Source organism: Crassostrea angulata, chromosome 7 (assembly GCF_025612915.1).
Source record: "Crassostrea angulata isolate pt1a10 chromosome 7, ASM2561291v2, whole genome shotgun sequence".
NCBI classification, from domain to species: Eukaryota; Metazoa; Mollusca; class Bivalvia; order Ostreida; family Ostreidae; genus Magallana; species Magallana angulata.
The window spans coordinates 25,584,242-25,605,361 of NC_069117.1; the positions used below are offsets into that span (position 1 = coordinate 25,584,242).

At 33.5% G+C, this 21,120-nt stretch overlaps 1 protein-coding gene and 1 long non-coding RNA gene across 2 annotated transcripts; both read left to right on the top strand.

Moving 5' to 3' along the window:
* The first annotated feature begins 2,189 nt into the window (after positions 1-2,189).
* LOC128156667 (sequestosome-1-like) lies at positions 2,190-5,473 on the top strand. The gene is made up of 6 exons (XM_052818894.1): positions 2,190-2,531; positions 2,810-2,908; positions 3,090-3,379; positions 3,507-3,708; positions 3,845-4,243; positions 4,542-5,473. Exons 1-6 carry the CDS (start codon positions 2,363-2,365, stop codon positions 4,706-4,708), a joined length of 1,326 nt encoding a protein of 441 aa, XP_052674854.1. The 5' UTR covers positions 2,190-2,362; the 3' UTR covers positions 4,709-5,473.
* A 2,642-nt stretch (positions 5,474-8,115) lies between these two features.
* On the top strand, positions 8,116-14,318 carry LOC128156652 (uncharacterized). Its single transcript, XR_008239742.1, has 3 exons — positions 8,116-8,235; positions 9,057-9,149; positions 14,273-14,318. It is a non-coding gene; the product is annotated as an uncharacterized LOC128156652 (long non-coding RNA).
* Positions 14,319-21,120: the final 6,802 nt, after the last annotated feature.

Consider the following 21,120-nt stretch of genomic DNA (forward strand, 5'->3'; position numbering starts at 1 on the left):
AAGATATTGTTATATTGTTTCCTTTTTATATGCAAATTTCACTGCATGAATCCGTGGTTTAAAGTTTATTAATAGAGATTAGATTAAAAGGAAATTTAAAATATATATATATATATAATCGGAATGTATGCTGTATAGAAAGATATCTCTTTTTATATCGGCTGCTATTTAGAAACCCAGAGTTGCCCTTATTTTAATCTTGCTTACATTAACCCGCCCTGTGGACATTTCATCATCATCATCATCATCGTCATCATCTTCGTCATCATCAAGAAATTAAAAATACAAAACAATAATACGCTAATTTAGATCAGTTGTGACTTTTTTCTAAACTAAACACAGACGTCTTGGGAATTACAAAGTGACTACAGAGGGGGGATATATAGTATCAATTAGTACATGAATAAAATTCATATTGAGTGAAATTGTTTCGCATTTTTGTTAGCCAAGGGCCTGAATTGTTCATTTTCATCTGTGAGAAATTTCAGGATTGGTGTTTTATGATGGTACATGTATAGATAAATTGTAACATGTTGCATTTTTCAGCAAAATCCTGATTCAATATTGTTGACGTTTATCGCGAAGTTATGATTCTTAAAATCAATTCCAATTAGGAGTTTCAATTTTCTAAGCAAGCGAAAAAAGAGTTCCTAAATTAAAAAAGAGGTGAAAAGATTTCGAAAGAATAGATAGATTACCAAAAAATGCCCACCCCACTCTCACATTCTTCGGGCTTGAATTTACTGTTGTCTGAAAACATTGAATAGGACTACATAATTATGTAGTATTTCATGGCACGGGCACTTGTTACCCTTAATAATAACTACACACTTCCGTCATTATTTAATTAAGGCAATAGATATTTATTATATATTATATATCATGATCTGAACTGAAAATTTTCAAATTTTATTTTCATTGCTAACCGCGCCTAAATAAGGAAACCCAAAACTTGGATATTAGGTTTCTATATTCCCCCCCCCTTTTTATACCTTTTTTATATTACAAAACACATGTGATTAGTATCATTTACAATTAAGAATTACTTTGATTTTTAAAACACGCTAAAAATTTGACCTTAAGAATTACACATGTATATATACACTTGTAGTACGTCCTCGGCGAAGTTCGCGTCATCTGTTTGCTAAAGTATGAGAAAACATAGTAGATACTTTCATAACAAGTAATAATATTCCTTTCTTAAAGATTTAATTCACAAACCTCCATTTTTTCTGTAATTTAGACACCCCGCTAGTAACCTGTAAAGTATCATTCTAAAACATTAATTGTGACTCACCACCACCATCACCACCACCACCACGGACACAGACTGGAATTTACTGGATACCCCCTCCCCCCCCCCCCTCCATCCCCGTCTAAGTTTGGTTCCTTTTGATTGCACAAGAAAAGCGGTTTATAAATTATTAAGCTTTCTTCGATGTCAAATTCTCAAATCATAACCTTTCCTATGCCGTTTAATGTAAATTTGGCACTTTGACATCACCCTTCCCTTTTTCAGTTTTCTCTCATCCCAACTACCTCACCCACAAGGGTTGTGCTTGGAATTTGATCAATACTTGCATATATAAAAATCTCACAATCAAGTTATAACCTCCATTTACTTCTAAAGAATGTCATCGTCTGTCCTCCGACTCCTCCCCTCCAACTTCCTACCACCACCCCCCCCCCCCCCTTGAGTATCATGTAATATTGTTCTTATTTTACTTCCATGGGCCATGGTACAAAAATAATTATAAGTCATAAAGTATCATGTATCATTTCGACGAAAGATTTAAAAAGGTAATTTTTTTTCAAATATGGCTTTTGGGGAACGCTAAGTTTTAAAAAAATATGTTTGTATCAATATATGTATTATTATTATTATAATCTATAGATTCCTGAGCGGTGGTTCAGAGGACGATCTCACAAATTTTAGTTTGGAAAAAAGTAACGAAAATTCCTTTTTAGGTGAGCTATATAAATTGAAATTAAATGCATTTGTCAGTTTCAGAACAATGTGAGGCGAGATTTTTCAATTTATCCGAATACAACATTTTATCAATATTTGAAAAGCGGTAGCGGAAACGGGTTTCCTAATGACATGCATCATGCTGATATGCATAGGAACTTTCTAGCGGATCTAAAAATAGACATGACATGACGAAATCTGTTTTGGTTATGCAAAGTCACATGACCATGATGTTGTGAATTTGACAGGTCCTATAAAAGCCAGACTAAGCCATTTGCAACCATTATTGGCCATTTTTGAGATAGAAGGAAGGAAGCTACAAGACAAACGAATATTTTCCCGAAAAGTACATTAGTTGTCAACTAATTTATTTCGAAAAGTACGAGATCCAAGATGTCACTTACTGTGAAAGCATTTTTGGTGAAAGGAGGGAATGAGAAGGCCGAAATTCGACGCTTCACAGTGCCTCAAGATGTATCCGCAAGTTTTGACTACCTGCAGAAGAAGATCGCTGATATCTTCCCAGGACTGGCTCGAGGCAACTTTAATTTGTTTTGGAAAGGTATTCTTTAATACATACACGAAATTGTGTTTTAATTGTAATGACCATGTTCTCACGTCGTAAATCATATTTAGCCTTTAATAAATTTTACTTCATGTTTTTATGAATTTCTGCATTGAAAATCTCATACAAATGAATACAGATTTCAGTAAAATTATTTATTTCTAGGCACCAATGACCAATTCCTCGTCAAATTTATATGTATTGTGTTTTGTCTGTTGTTCTAAATGTTGACATCTGTTTGAAAGTTGTTGTATAAGTTTTTTTTTCTTTGTTAGATGAGGATGGTGATCTTATTGCCTTCTCAACTGGAGAGGAGTTGCTTGAGGCTTTGGGATTCGTGGACAATGGACTTTTCAGAGTTTTTGTTAAACCAAGTAAGTAAACATATATATGGAATATTAACACGAATAAGTGTTTTGCTGAAAATTTGAAGGAGGAATTTAGAAAAGCCTTATATTTTCTATACTAGTAATGTATATATTGTTATTAAGGATACATATGCCAGCAGAGCGATTTCCTCAATTATATTTTAATGTGGAAATTTTTTATTTATAGCATCTCAGTCAAGTGGTGACAAACCAGCGGGAAATACTCCCATGCAGGAGCATCCTGGAATCATCTGCGATGGATGCGAGGGTAAAGTGATCGGAAGACGGTACAAGTGTACTGAGTGTCCAGATTATGACCTGTGTCAGAGCTGTGAGTCCAAGGGAATCCACTCGGAGCATAACTTCATGATGTATGACACACCTGTCCACCCTGGATATGGATTCCCCTTCTCCTGGCCCCCAAGACCCCAGTGTCCCCCTGGGCCCCGTGGACCTTGTGGCCAAGGACAACCCCCAGTAAGAGCATTTATTATGTTAATAGGGTAGAGAGTGTTAAAAAACTTAGGTTTCTAGAACTTAATAAAATATAAAATGGAAATTGATTAATAGAAATACATGCATAAGTGTTGGCTCTGTTTTTTAGTGTGCCCCTCCCCACTTTTTCCGTTGGATGGAGAGAATGGCAAGGAGACAGCAAAACAGAGATAATGCTGGCTGTCCCAGGAGTGGCCAAAGGAACGCTGAAGATCAAGGGTCAAATGACACCAGTGGAGAGGGTGCCTACAATCCTGAGGAATTCCTGCAGAATGTTGGCCAGAGTGTGGCTGCTATGCTTGATCCATTAGGTTAGTATATACTACATGGTTTCAAAAAAATGTGCTTTTGTGTTTGCATTTAGTAAAGAGCAAATGACTGTAAAAACATATTTTTCTATCTTATAAGCATCAGATGATTCAAATTATGGATGATTTTTTTTAACAGGAATTGATGTTCAAGTGGATGTGGAACATGGAGGACGTAGATGCCCAGCTTGGGGACAGGGTGGAGGATGCAAGGGAAAGAGAAGTGGAAAGTGTGGACAAGGAAAATGTGGAAACAAAGGAGAACAGGAGGAGAAAATGGAGTCTGACAAAGTGGAGACTGAACAGATGAAGACCCCAGAGGAGGCTACTCCAATGGCCACCGACAATGCCGACAAGCTGCAGACAGATGGACCATCCACAAGCGCAGAAAATGCCCCAAACCCATCTGAAAAGGTCACCAAGGACTTTGAAACCTGGACCCTCCTTGAGGATGGCAATGGATCTGGGAGAACCCCATCTCCCCCTGCTCCTACCCCAGTACAGCCCCCTCCCACCCAGCTGATCTATCCCCCCACAGGTCAGTAGGAGAATGTTGAATGATAAAAATGTTGTACATGTTTTGACTCAGAGATACACTGGTTTATGATAGGGAGTATCCGTGCAACTAATGCAAAAGGAGGAAGAAATTTTTAAGCATTATTTAGAAATTCTTTCCTGTCATTTTATAATAGACATGCATATAGTCAATCAACTAAAATATTATCAGTTCATTACATGTATACATGTTCCAGTAGAATTAAATGTAGTTATATTTGATTGAAAACTTTTTTATGCATACCCATTGAATTGTTAAAAGAATGATGTTTGATTTGTAGATCCAAGAATTGCAGAAGCCCTGCAGCAGATGCTTGGAATGGGATTTCACAATGAGGGAGGATGGCTACAGAACCTGTTGGAGCAGAAGGAGGGAAACATCAGCCAGGTGTTGGACGCCATCCAGACCAGAGCCAAGACCACCCCTGATGGCGGCTTCATGGCCTAAACCCATGGGAAAGATGGAAATATTTAGAATTAGAGACAGATTGGACTTTTTCTTGACTTTAAATTTTTGGTGGATGTTGTAATTTTTTGTAGTTTGGTAACTTTTCTGATTAATATGAATCACTACCTATAGTGTGTGCTTATTCTGTTTGTTTTGAATTGTTTTTTATTCTAGTATTTTGAAACTACATGACTTGTGTATTTTTATTTATTTTTCTAACCATGTAAACATTGAAATCAATCTTGCTTAACACAGACATTATGATTTTGAAGATGTATATTTAAAAATTGTTAAACCTGTTAACGATAATTGTGGTACTGCTTTCCCGAAATGATAAAATATTTAATTGATAATCAAATAAATTACATAAATTAAACAACTGCTGTTGATATTTAACCATATTATGGGTAACTTGTTTTATCCTGCAAAAAGTAGTACTGCAGTTATAGTGAACCAGCTTTTATGTCAAATTGCTTTATGAATACATGTATCATCAGTCGGATTTCCTGTTGTTGGGCTGGTTCTAATTAGACTTACAATTTAGAGTTATTTCAAAGATCATGTATGATAACAAGAAGGGATGACCTATTATTATTTTTAGACAAATTGGGAATTGTTGAATCTTTGATATTTCATTTAGTAAATTGTCTATTTTAAATCTTTTGATCTTACTTAGAACCTACTACATGAAAATTTTTTGTTATGTTATTTTCTTGCCTACTTTTTAATGACCAAAATTCAATAAAAAAAAAATCATCAAAATAATATTGCTTCTTATGAATACCAGTATTTGCTAAGCTGGGTGTAAAAATAATTCCATCCATTGATTTGTATTTGATTGTAAGCTTCAGGCGACAGGAAGCAATAGGAGGGGAGGAATTGGCTACCCTGTCCTTTTGCACTTTATTCTATATTGATCCCTTTTTTTACATTTAAGAAAATAAGCTGCAAAGTAAAATAGACTTCCAGAGTTTGCTTTTGAGACGGTATTCAAAAAATTGTATTACAATTCGATATGCGTTAATTTTACGATAAGAAATAACTACTTAATTAAATCCACCCCAACCCCAACTCCGGGTTTTCCGTTTTAAGCTCACCTGAGCCACTCCGAGTTACTTTTCTTTTCCTTGAATAAAATTGTTGTTATTCTTGTCGTTGTAAACTTGCCACATTTTCATCTCCACATCAAAGAGCTAATTTCGACCAAATTAGGAACAAAGTTTACAAGTTAAAAAAAAACCGAATGGCCAGCTAGGCCCACTACAAGAGAATCTAATTAAGAAAATAAGTCAAGCTGTTTAAGAAATCCTCTCAAAAAATGAAATGGTCTGTACTTTCTCGAATAATGATTCCCAGAGGTCAAAAAGGGCTCTTGTGGGGGTTCAAATTTTATCATAAAAGTATCTCGAGAACAACGCTAAATTATTTGTTTAACATAATGAAAGGCTGCAGTTAGTAATATTATACATATATTATTTTGATACAGAAGATAATTTAGAATCAAGCGATTATGTAGAATTTTCAAGTTAATAAATCTGTCCTCATCCTGTCTGATTGGGTGAATGGTTATACTTTTACCTTTTTTAGAATCACTTCACCATTTTCACCCAAATTTGACACGAAGCAGCTTTTGTTGAAAAGCTTTATACATGTTTTGCTACGAAAATATTCATAACGCAACCTTTTAGTCACTCTGGTCCAGCTAGAAATCACCGTTTTAGGTTGAAATTCTATTTTTCCTTGCAAACTAGTAAAATATTAAGTATCATATGATGTGATTGCTAGACAGAAAAGTAATACAATTCACTTACAAAAATAATTCACTTTTTAATTTCTTTGTTCAGTTGCAGCATATCTCAAACTTCGTTCACTATGTAACATTACAAAATTAACATCAAAATTAAATGGTTTTTTTTTATAAACAATTAAATGCTTTTCTGTTGATTCATGTGGGTATGAAAAGCAGCAAACATTGCAAAAATGTTTTTGTAATTTTTTTCTGCAATGGTCGCTGCTTTCAAAGCTCATATAAAACTACCAAGAATCATTTTACTGTTTAAATATTTACCTTTTATATGTTCATTCAATCAATCGTCCATAAAAAAGAGTAAAAGTACGCAAATTATAAGATATTCAGCACGTTACACAGAAGGAAAATACATTTTTTCCACACACGCGAAGGTTACTATGGTTACTAAAGTTACTTAGAAGAAGTTAGTAACTGCAAGTCCGAAGAGGCCGTACTCTCAATGTAGCTTAGATATTCGCCCTCGTTTTATTTTTGCTAAATTCGCCTTCGTTGTGAGCGGACGAATCTAAGACTGAGCGAATTTACAACATGACAATTATTTACTGGGTGGATGTAACAACATGACAAGCTGTCTTGTTGTAAATTTTGTTATTTACACCCACCCAGTAAAATTCAAAATTTACAACATGACAGTGTTTAGTGATGTTGCGTGATAACTTTCTTGGTCTCGAAATTGGGTTCGAAATAAAAGTTAAATGCGTTTGTCTCGAACTTTATTTTTGAGACCAAGGATCATCCTGAAATGTCTATACGATAACAAGAACTTTGTTTTACAAACAGCTCAATATTTTCACCACTGATTGTTTTCTATAGTGAAGACGAAGTACATGTATGTCATTAAGTCGGCGTGCATCCCCAATGGGTTTTTTCAACTTAGGAATCGTTTTTATGTATATTGATTCCTAGCTTGGGGAGTGTCTCCAGTAACATCAGGTATAAAACATTAAAATAGGAGAGGGCTACATTATTGCAGCTAATTGATCCCACACTATCGATTGGAGTAGAATGCAGGCGACACATTTTTTAATGCAAAATCCACGTCAGTTAATTATAAAAAATCTTTATGTCATTTTTTTTATTTTTAGTTTCCATGTGTATCGATCGCTGATTATTGATAGGACTGAAATGCAGACGACATATTTTTTCGTTTGGTATAAAATACACTTTTATTATCCATAAAGTATCTGTTTATCATATTATTATTTGTTAAGGTGATAAACTACAATTTTTAATTATATAAAACTTCATTTTTTTGTAAGAACATGATTATGAGGATACACCGGAGAATATGCTGTGGCATTTCTTTGATTTTGGCAATATCTATATTAAAATTACAAATACAAACTGTTTAGAAAATATCATATAATTTAATATCTTAATTAAGAAGACGTGTGATAAATTTGCCCAACTGAATTTGAAAACAAATTTCTGAACTCGATCCGTGTCTCGACTATTTACATACATTATAGTGAAGCATTTTAAATGCTCACGTTAACCACCATAGACATTAAAGATGAAAAAAAAATGTTGATTTTTCTGCTTGTCGATTGGAAATCAATGTAGCCCGGACACGACGAAAGCAAAGTCACATGACCATGATTTTGTGAAATTGACAGCATTGCAGGCCATTTCATGTCCATTTATGGAGACAGAGGCTGCGGTACCAAGACAGAAAGGATCTTTTCCAGGATAGAACGAACGGGACACTCGTGATAAAGTAAGTTATCCAAGATGGGATGTTTAATAAATTACAATTACGATTATGCCTCTAAAATATGTTTAGACCTGTATCCGTTTGTCCTTTTTATATAGTATAGTAGTATTTACATCCAATATTAAATTTGCATCTTACGCGGTGTTCAATCAGAAGAAATTTTATTTCATCGAATGTAAAAAACACTTTAGTTTTTAATTTAAATCAATCCAATTCTAATATCTTAATGTTTATGTCGTGTTTGCAATTATCATTTTTCCTGAAAAGATCGATGGGCCAGTTGCATGCCATAAAATCATGTTGGAACATGCATTTACACACATGTCGTCGCTCAAAGTTATTGATGAATGAAATATATACCGGTATATTACTAATTATGATTAAAATATATATTAAAATGATATAATTATGGATTGAAGACCCAGTCATTTAATATAGTCAAAACATTATTACAAATAACAGTAGCCTGTTTGATGATTTTGGTTTAGTAACCAAATTGTATTGATTAGTATTCGTCTTTTGGAATTGATCTTACTAAATGAATATTTCTGTAAAATAACCAACAAGAACGTACGGAGACTAAAACAATTGCATTGTTATGATAGATATTTACTTTCGTATTCATTCTACCACGGGTACTTAACAAGCATTTTCCTCCCCCACGTGCTGCTTCCAAAATTCATTCGTGCACGTATAGGCATTAAGATGCCAAATATCGCGAGCAATATATCATGGTTACCTCTTTCTGGCCATAGGTCAGTAGATTATCCATAAACCTGAGTTGCGTTCTCGTGATATAAACGTTTAATATTTATTATTTTTAGAGGAGGAGGATAGGGGCTGCCTACTGACCCCAAGTATGTTCAAGAGGGGTCAAGAGGACAAAGCGCTTTGAAAGTTCCTGGATTTTTGAGATGGTAAAGACCGTATAATTAGCATCAATATTGGTGTCCCCTTAATACCGGTATACGAAACAAATTGCATTATTTTGAAGAAATAGTCAGAAAAACAGCAATTAATAAAGGATTTTTAATTAAAAATCTTGTTTTAGAACAAAATTGCAAAATTTGTACTATGTTAACTTCATCAATTATTTTGAAACCGAATGGGGATTTTACTATTGATTTTCATCTTTAGAATATTTTTATTAAATATACACAATTATATCATTTTAAAAAGGTGATAAGGTGATGTTCTTTAAATTTCATTAACATCGAAATTGCAGTGTTCATACCACCTGTAAACTATCGTCTATTCTTTGATGCATCGATTGTTTTGTTTTTATTTGAAGCACAAACAATGCATGTACGAGGGTCAATAAAAAAATGCGAAGACTTTTGTCATAGCTATGTTACTTAACGTCATATCATTACTAAATTTGGTAGACATAATTTAGCAATAGTTTCAAACAATTTGCAAGAAAAAAAGTTTATAAATTCCTTTATTTCTAAGAATATTTAGAATCTAATCCTGCAAAAATGAGGTCACGGCGCGCGGTCAAAATTTGTTTTATGTCAACAATAAACCATATAATGTTGACAGTAATATCTCTATAAATTGGGCTTAAAACAAAAAAATATTGAATCCTTAAATCAAATATAGTCATGGTATTCTATGTTCCAAACAATGACGGGATGTATTGTTTTGTGAACAGATGTTAGTAACTAAAGACAGATAGTCCTCTTTAGAATTGACAATAAACATCGACGTCGCCCGACGTCACGGCGCAACGAGAAGTACAAACAAAATGGATTTAACTCAGGAAAAAGCCGATACAAGCTGTGAAAATGCTCAATGGTGCAAGAAATAAGTCAACAAATTTTTGCAAGTTTCTGTTTAACTGTAATAAATTTTGTGGGGTGGTGGTAATTGTATTTTGAATATCAAACAGTCCGAAAGAGTGTAGATTGGTCAAAAAATAAGTAACGTCAACCGACGTTCAGGGTTATCGTTACTAAAAAGGGGTAACAAAAACACCGTTTCATCAAATGGACTAAAACTTTGCATATCAATAACATAAGTGTGGGTGCACAGATTAAGCTGTTAAGTATGACTTTCATGAAAAATATATGATAGACAGCAACATTGTCTTCGTATTTTTTGATTGACCCTCGTACATTATACTAGACTAATTTAGGACTTTTTTAAAGAAGAGGAGTCAGAGATTATTCAGGATACTTTTGTACTATTCAAACAGTTTTTGGGATACTACAACATACAATTCTTGCTTGAAATATTTAAACAAGAAACCCGGCTTCTTGCATACTGACATTACATGCTAAGGTTGCAAAATAATATCCACAGAATATCCCTATAGATGTGAACGGTGCTGGGCTTTCAATTTTCCTGGAATTATCGTAAAAAAAAATCCCAGATTCAAGGATACGTAAATTCATATATACATTTATTTGGCATTTCAGATCATTTTACTCACTAAGTACAAAAACTGCCGAAACATTCTCCGACTATATAAAGCATATCATATTCTTCTGGATTAATGTCTTAATTGTTAAGGTCAAGATCTAGTATTAATGATTCCATAGTGTCTTTTTGATGCTAAAACTACAGGAACTTAAGGCACAGACCCCCCATTTGATTTTTAGCCCACCTGAGCTGATCACATTTTGTTTGTCGTCCGTCTGTCTGTCCGTCTGTCTGTCTTTAAACTTTTCACATTTTCAACATCTTCTCAAACTTGGCACAAAGCATCCTTAGCCTAAGGGGATTCAAAGTTGTGAAAATTAATAAGGACCACGCCCTTCTACAAAGGGAGATAATTAGGAATTTATGAAAATTTTCGAGAATTTTTCAAAAATCTTCTCCTCACGAACCATACGACCAGGTAAACTTAAACTTGTGTGAAAGCATTCTCGGGTAGTGAAGATTCAAAGTTGTGAAAATCATGACCCAGGGGGTAGGGTGGGGCCACAATGGGGGGGGGGGGTTGAAGTTTAACATAGGAACATATAGAGTAAATCTTTAAAAACCTTTTTCTCAAAAATTAATCAGTCAGGAAAGCTGAAACTTGTTTGGAAGCATCCTCATGTAGTATAGATTCAATGTTGTGAAAATCATGATCCCTAGGGGTAGGGTGGGGCCATAATGGGGAGGGGTTTTACTTAGGAACATGTAGAGTAAATCTTTAAAAACCTTTTTCTCAGAAACTTATCAGCCAGATGATTCTTTGTAATTGTTAAGACTTTGGCCTCAGGACAATGCTTCGGCCTCACAAGAAGGTTCGGAGTTTGATGTAGGTTTATATTCCATATATAAACAATTGTTAAGGATCTTTTTGAGAACTGCAATACTCAACATGTGATATGACTATAAAATCATCTTGTTAGAGAAGGGACTAATGATTATAAACATAAGAATATCCAGAGGGAAATAGATATTATTTATACATGGTCTACATGTATTATTGTACATTGTCCAGATAGTTTGTATTATGACTCCATTAAGCTGATTTTATCATACCTATTGTTCCTCAGGTGAGCGATGTTGCCCATGGGCCTCTTGTTTTTTACTTTTTTTTAAATCTTCCGTAAAAGCATTCTAATTTTTTTTAAAAATGGATTTTTTCGACTTTATTAGCTATTAATAGCATTCGCATTTTTCGACTGACATATATGACATATAAGTTAAGTGTCAGTCGAAGAACATTATTTTCAAAACGAATGAGTTACCCTATCAATTAAGTATTATGTATCGGCCTCGGATTTTTTTTAAAGATGGCGGGGAAGGGGGGTTTACATGCTCCAAGTGTCTTTAACTAGAACCATTATAAAGTAAAAATTGATTTGATTAAACTTTTGCCGTACTTTACGGCTTAAATGAGATTATGAGTTGGGTGAGTTTTTTTTAATTACTGGTCCTACATGTACCTAACCCAAACTAGATTGGCTGATAAATGATACTAAGTATATTATGTAATACCAACAGACATGATATTGCATTTTATTGATATAAATTTACATCTACCAGGTATTATTCCCTCTATTTCTTACGGAAACTTATAGTTAATTCATAGCTCTATAGAAACCGCCAGATTGAAATACAAACGCCCCGTTTATTGATTGGTCGAAATCTACAGCGGCTGAAACTGACAAGAAAGTGACAGGACCAAACTTGACACGCCCATTTTATCGATTAGTCGGGACTTACAACTATTTCCTTGGTGTCCATATCAGTTTACTCCGTTGCTAGCAGTCCAAGGGGAGAGTGGGTGGTTAAGCTGTAATTGCCGCCACAAGATGAATATGTTGCGTCTCTGGAATTGACTAATTTACATGGAAAATGAACGCATCACCAAGCGCGTGTTTCTTTGGGACCGTGAGCAAAACAATACTTCTAATTGGAGCTCCCAAGTTAAAAATATCATGGAATCGTTAAACATAGAAAGTACTTACTTCAATTCTACACCCTGTAATTTACACTACGCAGAGGAAAAGTTACGTACAAATTTTGAAACCGAATGGCACAACGATATCCAAAGTATACCAAAACTTCGTACATATATCCTTTTTAAATCCAGCTACACAGTCGAAAAATACGTTACGCTAGATCTCCCAAAACCCATCAGATCAAAATTGGCGATGTTAAGATGTGGTGTACTCCCCCTGAGGATCGAGACTGGTCGCTACAGAGGAGAACCGGTGGAGGATAGAACATGTAACTTATGTGATCTTAACGAAATTGAAACTGAAAAGCACTTTTTATTACTTTGTCCATTCTTTAATTACCAGAGAAGTCAATTATTTTATAAAATTGGATATGATGTAACTGTAAGTCAAAATAATACAAATGACAGTACTCTTTTTGTTGACCTAATATGTAACTACCCCCGCCAAATCGCTTATTTTATTCATGAATTATACAATTTAAGACAGAAACAATTGACAAAGCCATCTTGCTCTCAAAACATGTAAAACTTATTCATATTGTACAGTTTGAAAGTGACTTATAGGTCCGTTGGGCCGGGTGTATTGTGTTATATTTGTAAAATGAATTTTGTAATCATGCTATATACACATGTCACTATAATAAATTATTTACTTACTTACTTACAACTACCTAGGAAAAATCACGGACTGCACGAAATAATCATGACGACGTCAGACTCAAAGTCTCACAGGAGACGATTTGGCTGTTTCCTTTAGTTTACGTACTTACGTACATTAACAATCAATTAGTGAATTTTACTTACTTTTCATAATCAATTTATCAATTGGCTAAAAGAAAGATGTTAATATAAACAATAAAATGCTTTCTTTGATGATTCATTCGGGTAATGAAGGTAGCGATCATTGCAGAAAAAATTTACATAACCCGCTAACGCGGGTTATGTATTTTTCCGCAATGTCGCTACCTCCATATCCCGAATGAATCACCAAAGAAAGCATTTTATTGTTCATACCAAATACATGAATTTTGCTCCCCTGATATGAACAATGGCACACACCTGAAGCGCTATTCAAAGTAATGGGCTGTGCCAAAATTAGTTCTTGATGAATGATCGTCTGTGTGAGACAGCAAATGTGTATCACACAGATAGTATACACCACATATATGAGATAAATTAGGTTCTCATATTGTATTATATGATTTTGTTTTATATGATACAATTTTTAATCCTATAATTGTTATTGAATAAAAAATAAAAGAATATTAATACTTTTGATATAAATTTAAAAAATATCACCCTATATCTAAATTATGATAATGAAACATAAAATAGAAACTTCGTTTAATATTTTTTTTTAATTTGGTAATATGATACAATATTATATTTATATGAATCAGTTTTGAATTTTTATGTTTAAAAACTCATATCTATCGTATTTAAAAGGATATAATGTTATTTTGATATCCCGTAATATGATAATGTCAGCCTCCTACAAGCGATGCCTTGTCTTGTTGAGCTTTGTAATCTCATATTATCTATGTTTTAAACAAGAGCTAACAAATTTTAGCAGGGATTTTACTTTTGAAAAAGAATAAACAATTTACATGCATATTTTTAAATGTTTTTAAATCTTAGGTGGGACTGCATGCTGCAAAAGATCAATTACAAGTTTACAACCCAGCTTGCCCAGTTTTGAGATAAGAGGGTAGGCCAGTGCATGTCATCCGCAGAAAGGAAACCAGACACATTGCCAAAATGTTTTGAATTTGACATTCATAAAAAAAATCACGTCCGCTGAATCCTTGGAAAGGTGGAGAGGGGAGACTACTAAACTTTAAAGAAGCTGGAAAACAGTGCAGCCAAAGCCAGTATACAGCTACATATGTAAAGAGTTCAACAAACAAAATTAAACGGAACCAGCGGTTGTCATATGACGGTACCAAACTCTTTGCCCTTCTTATCCATAGGCGGCTGAAGTACTATAAAAAAAAATCAGCATCTCTTGGTTCTTTCCTAACAGTTGTCAATGAACAGAGGGAGACGTTTGACTTATTTAATTTATGTAGAGTACAAAATTTGAAAAAGAACAATAGTCAAAACAAGTTCAGGAATATCAAATTTCATTGAATGTGAACTACCAAGAAGTGGAGAGAAATATAGGAATTTTCGATGATGCATACTCTGACATTATTTACTAATGAAGATTCGCGTGCTTACAGGTTTTTTTTATCCGTTTCAATCCTTCTTAATTCTTATTTTAATTTCTTTTCTATGCTAACCTTTACTCGCAGTTCATGTTTCACTTTTTACACAATTCACACAGAAATCCACAGGCTTTGTCAACGTTAAAAATATCTTTTATCAATTATGTCTTTAAAAATACTGTCTGCTAATTGTCGAAGTCTGAATGGTCGCCGAAAACGAGAAAATGTCTTTGATTACTTAAAAAAATTGAATTATGATATATACTGCCTTCAGGAGACACGTTTTGTGTCTGGCATGGAAAAGACTGTTGAAAAAGATTGGGGCGGGGACTGTTTCTTTAGTTGCAGTGGATCAGAATCAAGAGGTGTAGCAATTTTATTTAGAAAAGCATTTGCTGTTGAATACAAATATGAATTATTTGAAGAAGATGGTAATTATTTTCTGTTAGAGTTTATTACTGAGGAAAAAAAAAGGTTCCTACTTGGTTGTATATATGGTCCTAGCGGAAATGATAATCCATCCGCACATTTTTTTAGATATCTTCAGAAATGTATTGATCAGTTTGATTGTGAAAATATCATACTATGTGGAGATTTCAACGCGACACTAAATCAAAAATTAGATTGTAAAAATTATGTTAATGAACATAAACCAAGCACAAGGGAAATGGTTTTAAATCTCATGAAAAACAAACATCTTATTGATATTTTTCGTGAAATGAATCCGAATGTTTCTGAATATACATATGATAAAATAGAAGGAGAAGTAATCACAAAACAAAGTAGATTAGATTTTTTTCTGATATCTGAGAGTTTGTGGTCATGTTTTACAGAATGTTGTATATTACCAAAATATAAATCTGATCATTCTATTATTACTCTATCTTTAAAAGATGAAAAGTTATGGGAATTTGACAATGCCCTTTTATCAGATGAAGACTTTGTTCAATCAATAAAAAGTGTGATACAAACACATGTTCAGGAACGATTTTCACATTCACGTCGTGGAGCTGTTGAGTTTACAGATCAGAAAATTTTAGAAATACTTCTTGAGAAAATTAAAGAAAAATGTATTTCTTATTCTTCATCAGAAGAAAATGAAATTTTTGTGGACGATTCAGATACTTTTCTTGCCCAAAGAACAGGGGTGGAAGAAGGGGAATCAAAGGATATTTTGAGCGGAATTATTCCACGTATAAAGCTAGAAAATGGTCAATTCACTGATGAACAGTCAGTTATTCTGAGGGAATCTAGAGATTACTACAGAAAATTGTACAGAAATGTAGATGACTCTCTTAAAGATTGTAACCTGCAGGAATATCTTCCATTTTCAAATATAGAAATACTTTTCGATGAAGATTCACGTTCCTCATATCACATTACTTTGGGAGAAGCAGAAAAAACACTGGTTAGAATGAAATCAGACGAGTCACCGGGTTCTGATGGATTTACACTAAGATTTTTTACGGATTTTTGGGGAGATATTGGTAAATTTGTTGTACGTTCAATCAATCATGCATATGATGCTGATCCTAGCATGCTCAGCACAACTCAGAGACATGGAATCATTACATGCTTGCCGAAAGAAGACACACCAAAGCATTTTTTAGAAAACTGGAGACCAATATCTCAATTGAATGCTGTGTATAAAATTGCATCTGGTTCAATTGCTTATAGAATTCAACAACAGTTAGGGACTATTATTCATCCTGACCAAACTGGCTTTATACATGGTAGAAACGAAGCTGAAAATATTAGACTTGTATATGATATCATGCAATGTACTGAAGAAGAAAATATTCCAGGTCTTCTTCTCTTGATTGACTTTGAGAAACCATTTGATTCGTTGTCTTGGTCTTTTATTCAGAAATCCCTTGAATTTTTTAATTTTGGTGAATCGATAAGAAAATGGATTAGTTTATTTCATTCAAAAATGGCAACAGCTGTGAAACAGGGAACAAACATATCAGAAGCTTTTTACTTGCACCGTGGATGTCGCGAGGGAGATCCATTATCACCATATCTATTTATGATATGTGCCGAAATCCTTGCTATCAAAATAAGAAAAAGCAAGGATATCAAAGGAATTAAACTTTTAGAAAGTGAAAAGAGAATCTCTCTGTTTGCTGATGACACTTTAATTCTAATTTTAGATGGCAGTAGAAAATCTTTAGAATCAAGTCTAAGCATTTTAAAAGAGTTTGCAAAAATGTCAGGTCTTCATATCAACTTTGACAAAACAAGAGCTATTTGGGTAGGGAGCTCTAAATGCTGTGATTTTGTGCTAGAAACAAACGAAGCTCTTAAATTTGGAGAGAAAACTTTTCAGTTACATGGCATTGATTTTGACACTGCAGACCTGCAAAATGTATGTGATATGAATTTCAGGTTAAAGTTAGAAAATATAAGGGAAATATTGAGACATTTGAAAAGTAGAAATTCTAAATCTGAAGATATTTCGAAAGTAATGAATACAATTATTTTGCCAAGTTGCAAACAAATATTTTCCACCCTTCCTAATCCCTCTGATTCACTGCTTGAAGATTTAGAAAGTGAACTCTACTATTTCGCAAAGGGAAGTAGTCATATACCGTGGAAGACTGATGGTGGTGGTTTGAAAGAAATAGTGATGTCATTGAAGTTGGTATGGATGAAAGACATTGTGCTACAGAGCAGGAAACTATTGACTTTGGACTTGGAAGGAAGAAAAATTGCTTTATGTGGAAGAGAATATATACAAGATAGAATTGAAAAAGTAACTAATATGTTTTGGAAGGACGTTTTAGAGGCCTGGTTATATTTCTCTAAAAAATCATCAGAACAAAAAACACTTCCGGCCTCTATGGAACCTCTGTTTTTTAACCAAAATATTTTGATTGAAAATGAAACAATTTTTTATGAGAATTGGTTTGAGAACAATGTTGTTTTTGTTAATGATATTTTGAAAGAAAATAATTCCATTATGACCTTAGATGAGTTCAAATCAAAGTATGGTTTTGAGGTTTCTTCTCCAATTTATAGCAAACTGAGGGCTGCTATTAAAATATGGGTAAAAAAAGAAAATGCTAAAAAAGTTAAAATGTCGCCAGAGAAATACATCAAGTCACTTTGGGAGGCAATTTTTAATTTAGCTGTTCAATGCAACCCATCACTGCAGATGCATTTTACTATGGACCTATTTAATTAAACAATGATGGTAGCAAGCAATACAGACAAACTATATAACCCATATTAGAGATTATGCACATTTTTTTAAATACCTATGAAGATTTCAGAGAGAAGTATTCATACAAGTACATGTAGTTCTTTAAAACTCAGCTAGATAAAATTAAAATGTTATTGCTTAACAAATTAGGTATATAACTAGTTAATAGTATATGAAGATGAAGTAGCATATGAAGCTTTTATTCAATAGGTTAAAATCCTCAATAAAGAATCATATGCATGACTAATGAGTATATTGCATGCACATTTGATGGAGCCTGGGAACACTGGTTAGGATCTCTCTCTCTCTCTCTCTCTCTCTCTCTCTCTCTCTCTCTCTCAAAACCTTCACGGATGAAAAAAAGTTTAATAAAGTGATTGGAAAATGGAAAACTTCATAAAGTGTAATAAAGTGATTGGAAAACGTTCATAAACTGTAATAAAGTGATTGGAAAACGTCATATAAGTGTACTATAGTGATAGGAAGACTTGTACCGTGTGTCCAGGCTATATGATCTGTGTCAGAGCTGTGAGTCCAAGGGAATCCACTTGGAGCATAACTTCATGATGTATGACACCCCTGTCCACCCTGGATATATGGATTCCCCTTCTCCTGGCCCCCAAGACCCCAGTGTCCCTCCGGGCCTCGAGCAGTGGTGGCGAACAATGATATCTGGAACTTGATGGCATTAAATGGAAGCTGGCAAATTTTAGAAATATTTAACAGCATGTAAAAGAAGGTCAGCAAAGAGTGAAATATGGACGATCCTGAAGGATCGCAGATACCCTTTGTAGATGGAGGGTAGATTGTCCTGAGTGTTTTTTTTTGTTTACCTGTGGCCAAGTTGGGTGCATACCTCACTTATATAGTACTCCTGTGTAAAAAAGTACCTGTAAAAATTGATTTATTTGTATATGGTTGTCTTGAATTGTTAAAGAATTGCTGAAGCTCTGCAGCAGATGCTGGGAATGGCCGGGATTCCACAACGAGGGGGAATGGCTATAAAACCTGTTGGAGCAGAAGGAGGGAAACATGGTGTGGCTTTATGGCCTAAACTCACGGTACCAACGAAAATATACAGAACCCGAGACAGATTGGACTTGTCTTGACTTCTTATTTTGGTGGATATTGTAAATTTTTGTAGTTTGGTAACTTTTCCTATGATAATACCGGTAATATGAATCAATACCTTGTATATGTGTATTTGCATTGTTTTTTTGTTGTTGTTGTTTATTTTAGATTATATATATTTTGGAAACTATTTACCAGTAAATATTTTGTGTATATACCATGCATGTAAACATGTATATAATTGATCTTGCACTGTACATATGATTTTGTAGATATAAACAAAATTATATGTATATACAAATTTGAGGAATATTTGAATTCATACCTGCAAAATATGTCTTATATATATTAATTATTTTAAAGATGGCATTTGCAGAGGAGCAGTGACTTTTTAATAGACTGTCGATCAGTGACTGTTAAATTTGAAATTCTCAAAATGTTTGATGAATTAATATATTTCCTTTTGTTATAAAAGAGGTTTTATTAAATCTTTTGATTTTGATTCTACTGAATTTATGTTTTTAGAAATATTTAAAAATGTCTTAATTAATTAATAAAATGTTAAAATCAAAAAATATCACTAATTATGCTTTTCACAAGTAATGGTACAAGGTAATTAACAAAGATCACTTGTACAGGAGGGGTTAGATAACAAAAAAAATTACAAGTGGATGATAATTTATTTTCAGTAAGAAAACTGAAGACATGTATATGAAAAGATAATGTATATGAAACAAAAAACGTGAGGTTAAGGAGGCTGGATGGTCAACAAGTTAACCATTAGATCAGTCGAATCTGGTTTCAAAATGGCCACAACCATTGAGCCGACCAAACTCTCAATCTCTAAATTTTCTTAATGCTTACAGCGAAAAAGAATTTGTAAAGTTTTAAAAAATTCAAAATCTATTGGGGTCATTTTACTTTATCAGACAAGGTAATTTTACATTTATCCAATTTCACTTGTTAAAAATTTACACTGTTAAACAAGTGCCTCAACACAATTAATTACATTTTAGAGAGATAAAAAATGCTATGAATTGGCAAATGAAGTGAATATTATAGCCTGTCTGATGGTAACAGTCAGAAAATGTTTCATGTGGTACCTATATAGTACTAATGAACCTTGTAGTTTTTGGTCCAATACCAGTTTTCACAAAAACTCAGTAGTCTGAAGACTGCTACGAGTAAATTTTGGAGTCGCAATCTGTGAAAATGAAGAAGTTTGTTGGGCTTTTGGATATTTCAAAGTCACCCACACTTAACAAATATTTTGGTAAATAGTTACAATATTTTTTTAATTTTAAATTATAAATAAATTAAATTTTTTAATATTTAAAATAAATTTATCAAAATGATATAAGTTAAGATTAAAATTGGTTGACTGCTGTCAATTTTTACATCAAACTTTTTAAAAAAAAATGTAGGGGATCATTGAATTTGTTTGGGGGCCAGTTCCCTTAGACAGAGCATTTGTCCTGTCGGCTGCAAGTTTAAATATTTTGGTAAAGACTTGAATTAATGTTAATTTTCCATATTATTAGCATTCCTAATTACATGTAAGAACAAAGATAAAGTTTACAAAATATCAAACTCAAAATGCGATGGGTTTTAATGATTAATTTCCCCGTTGAAGAATGCAGTAAATTTTTCCAATGGGCATGGCCCCAGTACCAAATAGGGGTGAGAAGCAATGAGTTTTATGGCTTAAAACTTACTGTCTAATGAAAGTTCAAAATAAAACAAGAATTATACATGTGCAAAAATATTCATGGGCAATATAGCTCTTCTAGCAGATATATATCATCACAAACTAGTCCATCATCTATGTACCCGGCAAGTAAAAAAATGCATATAATTTTAATTGCACCTGGAAACTTAACCTCAACAGAGATCATTCCAGCTTAAATACTGCCAATAATGTGTAATACATTTAGTTTACAATATTTTCTACGGCTCTTACATGTATTTTGTTTGATGCAAATATGCAGCATAACATAAGACCC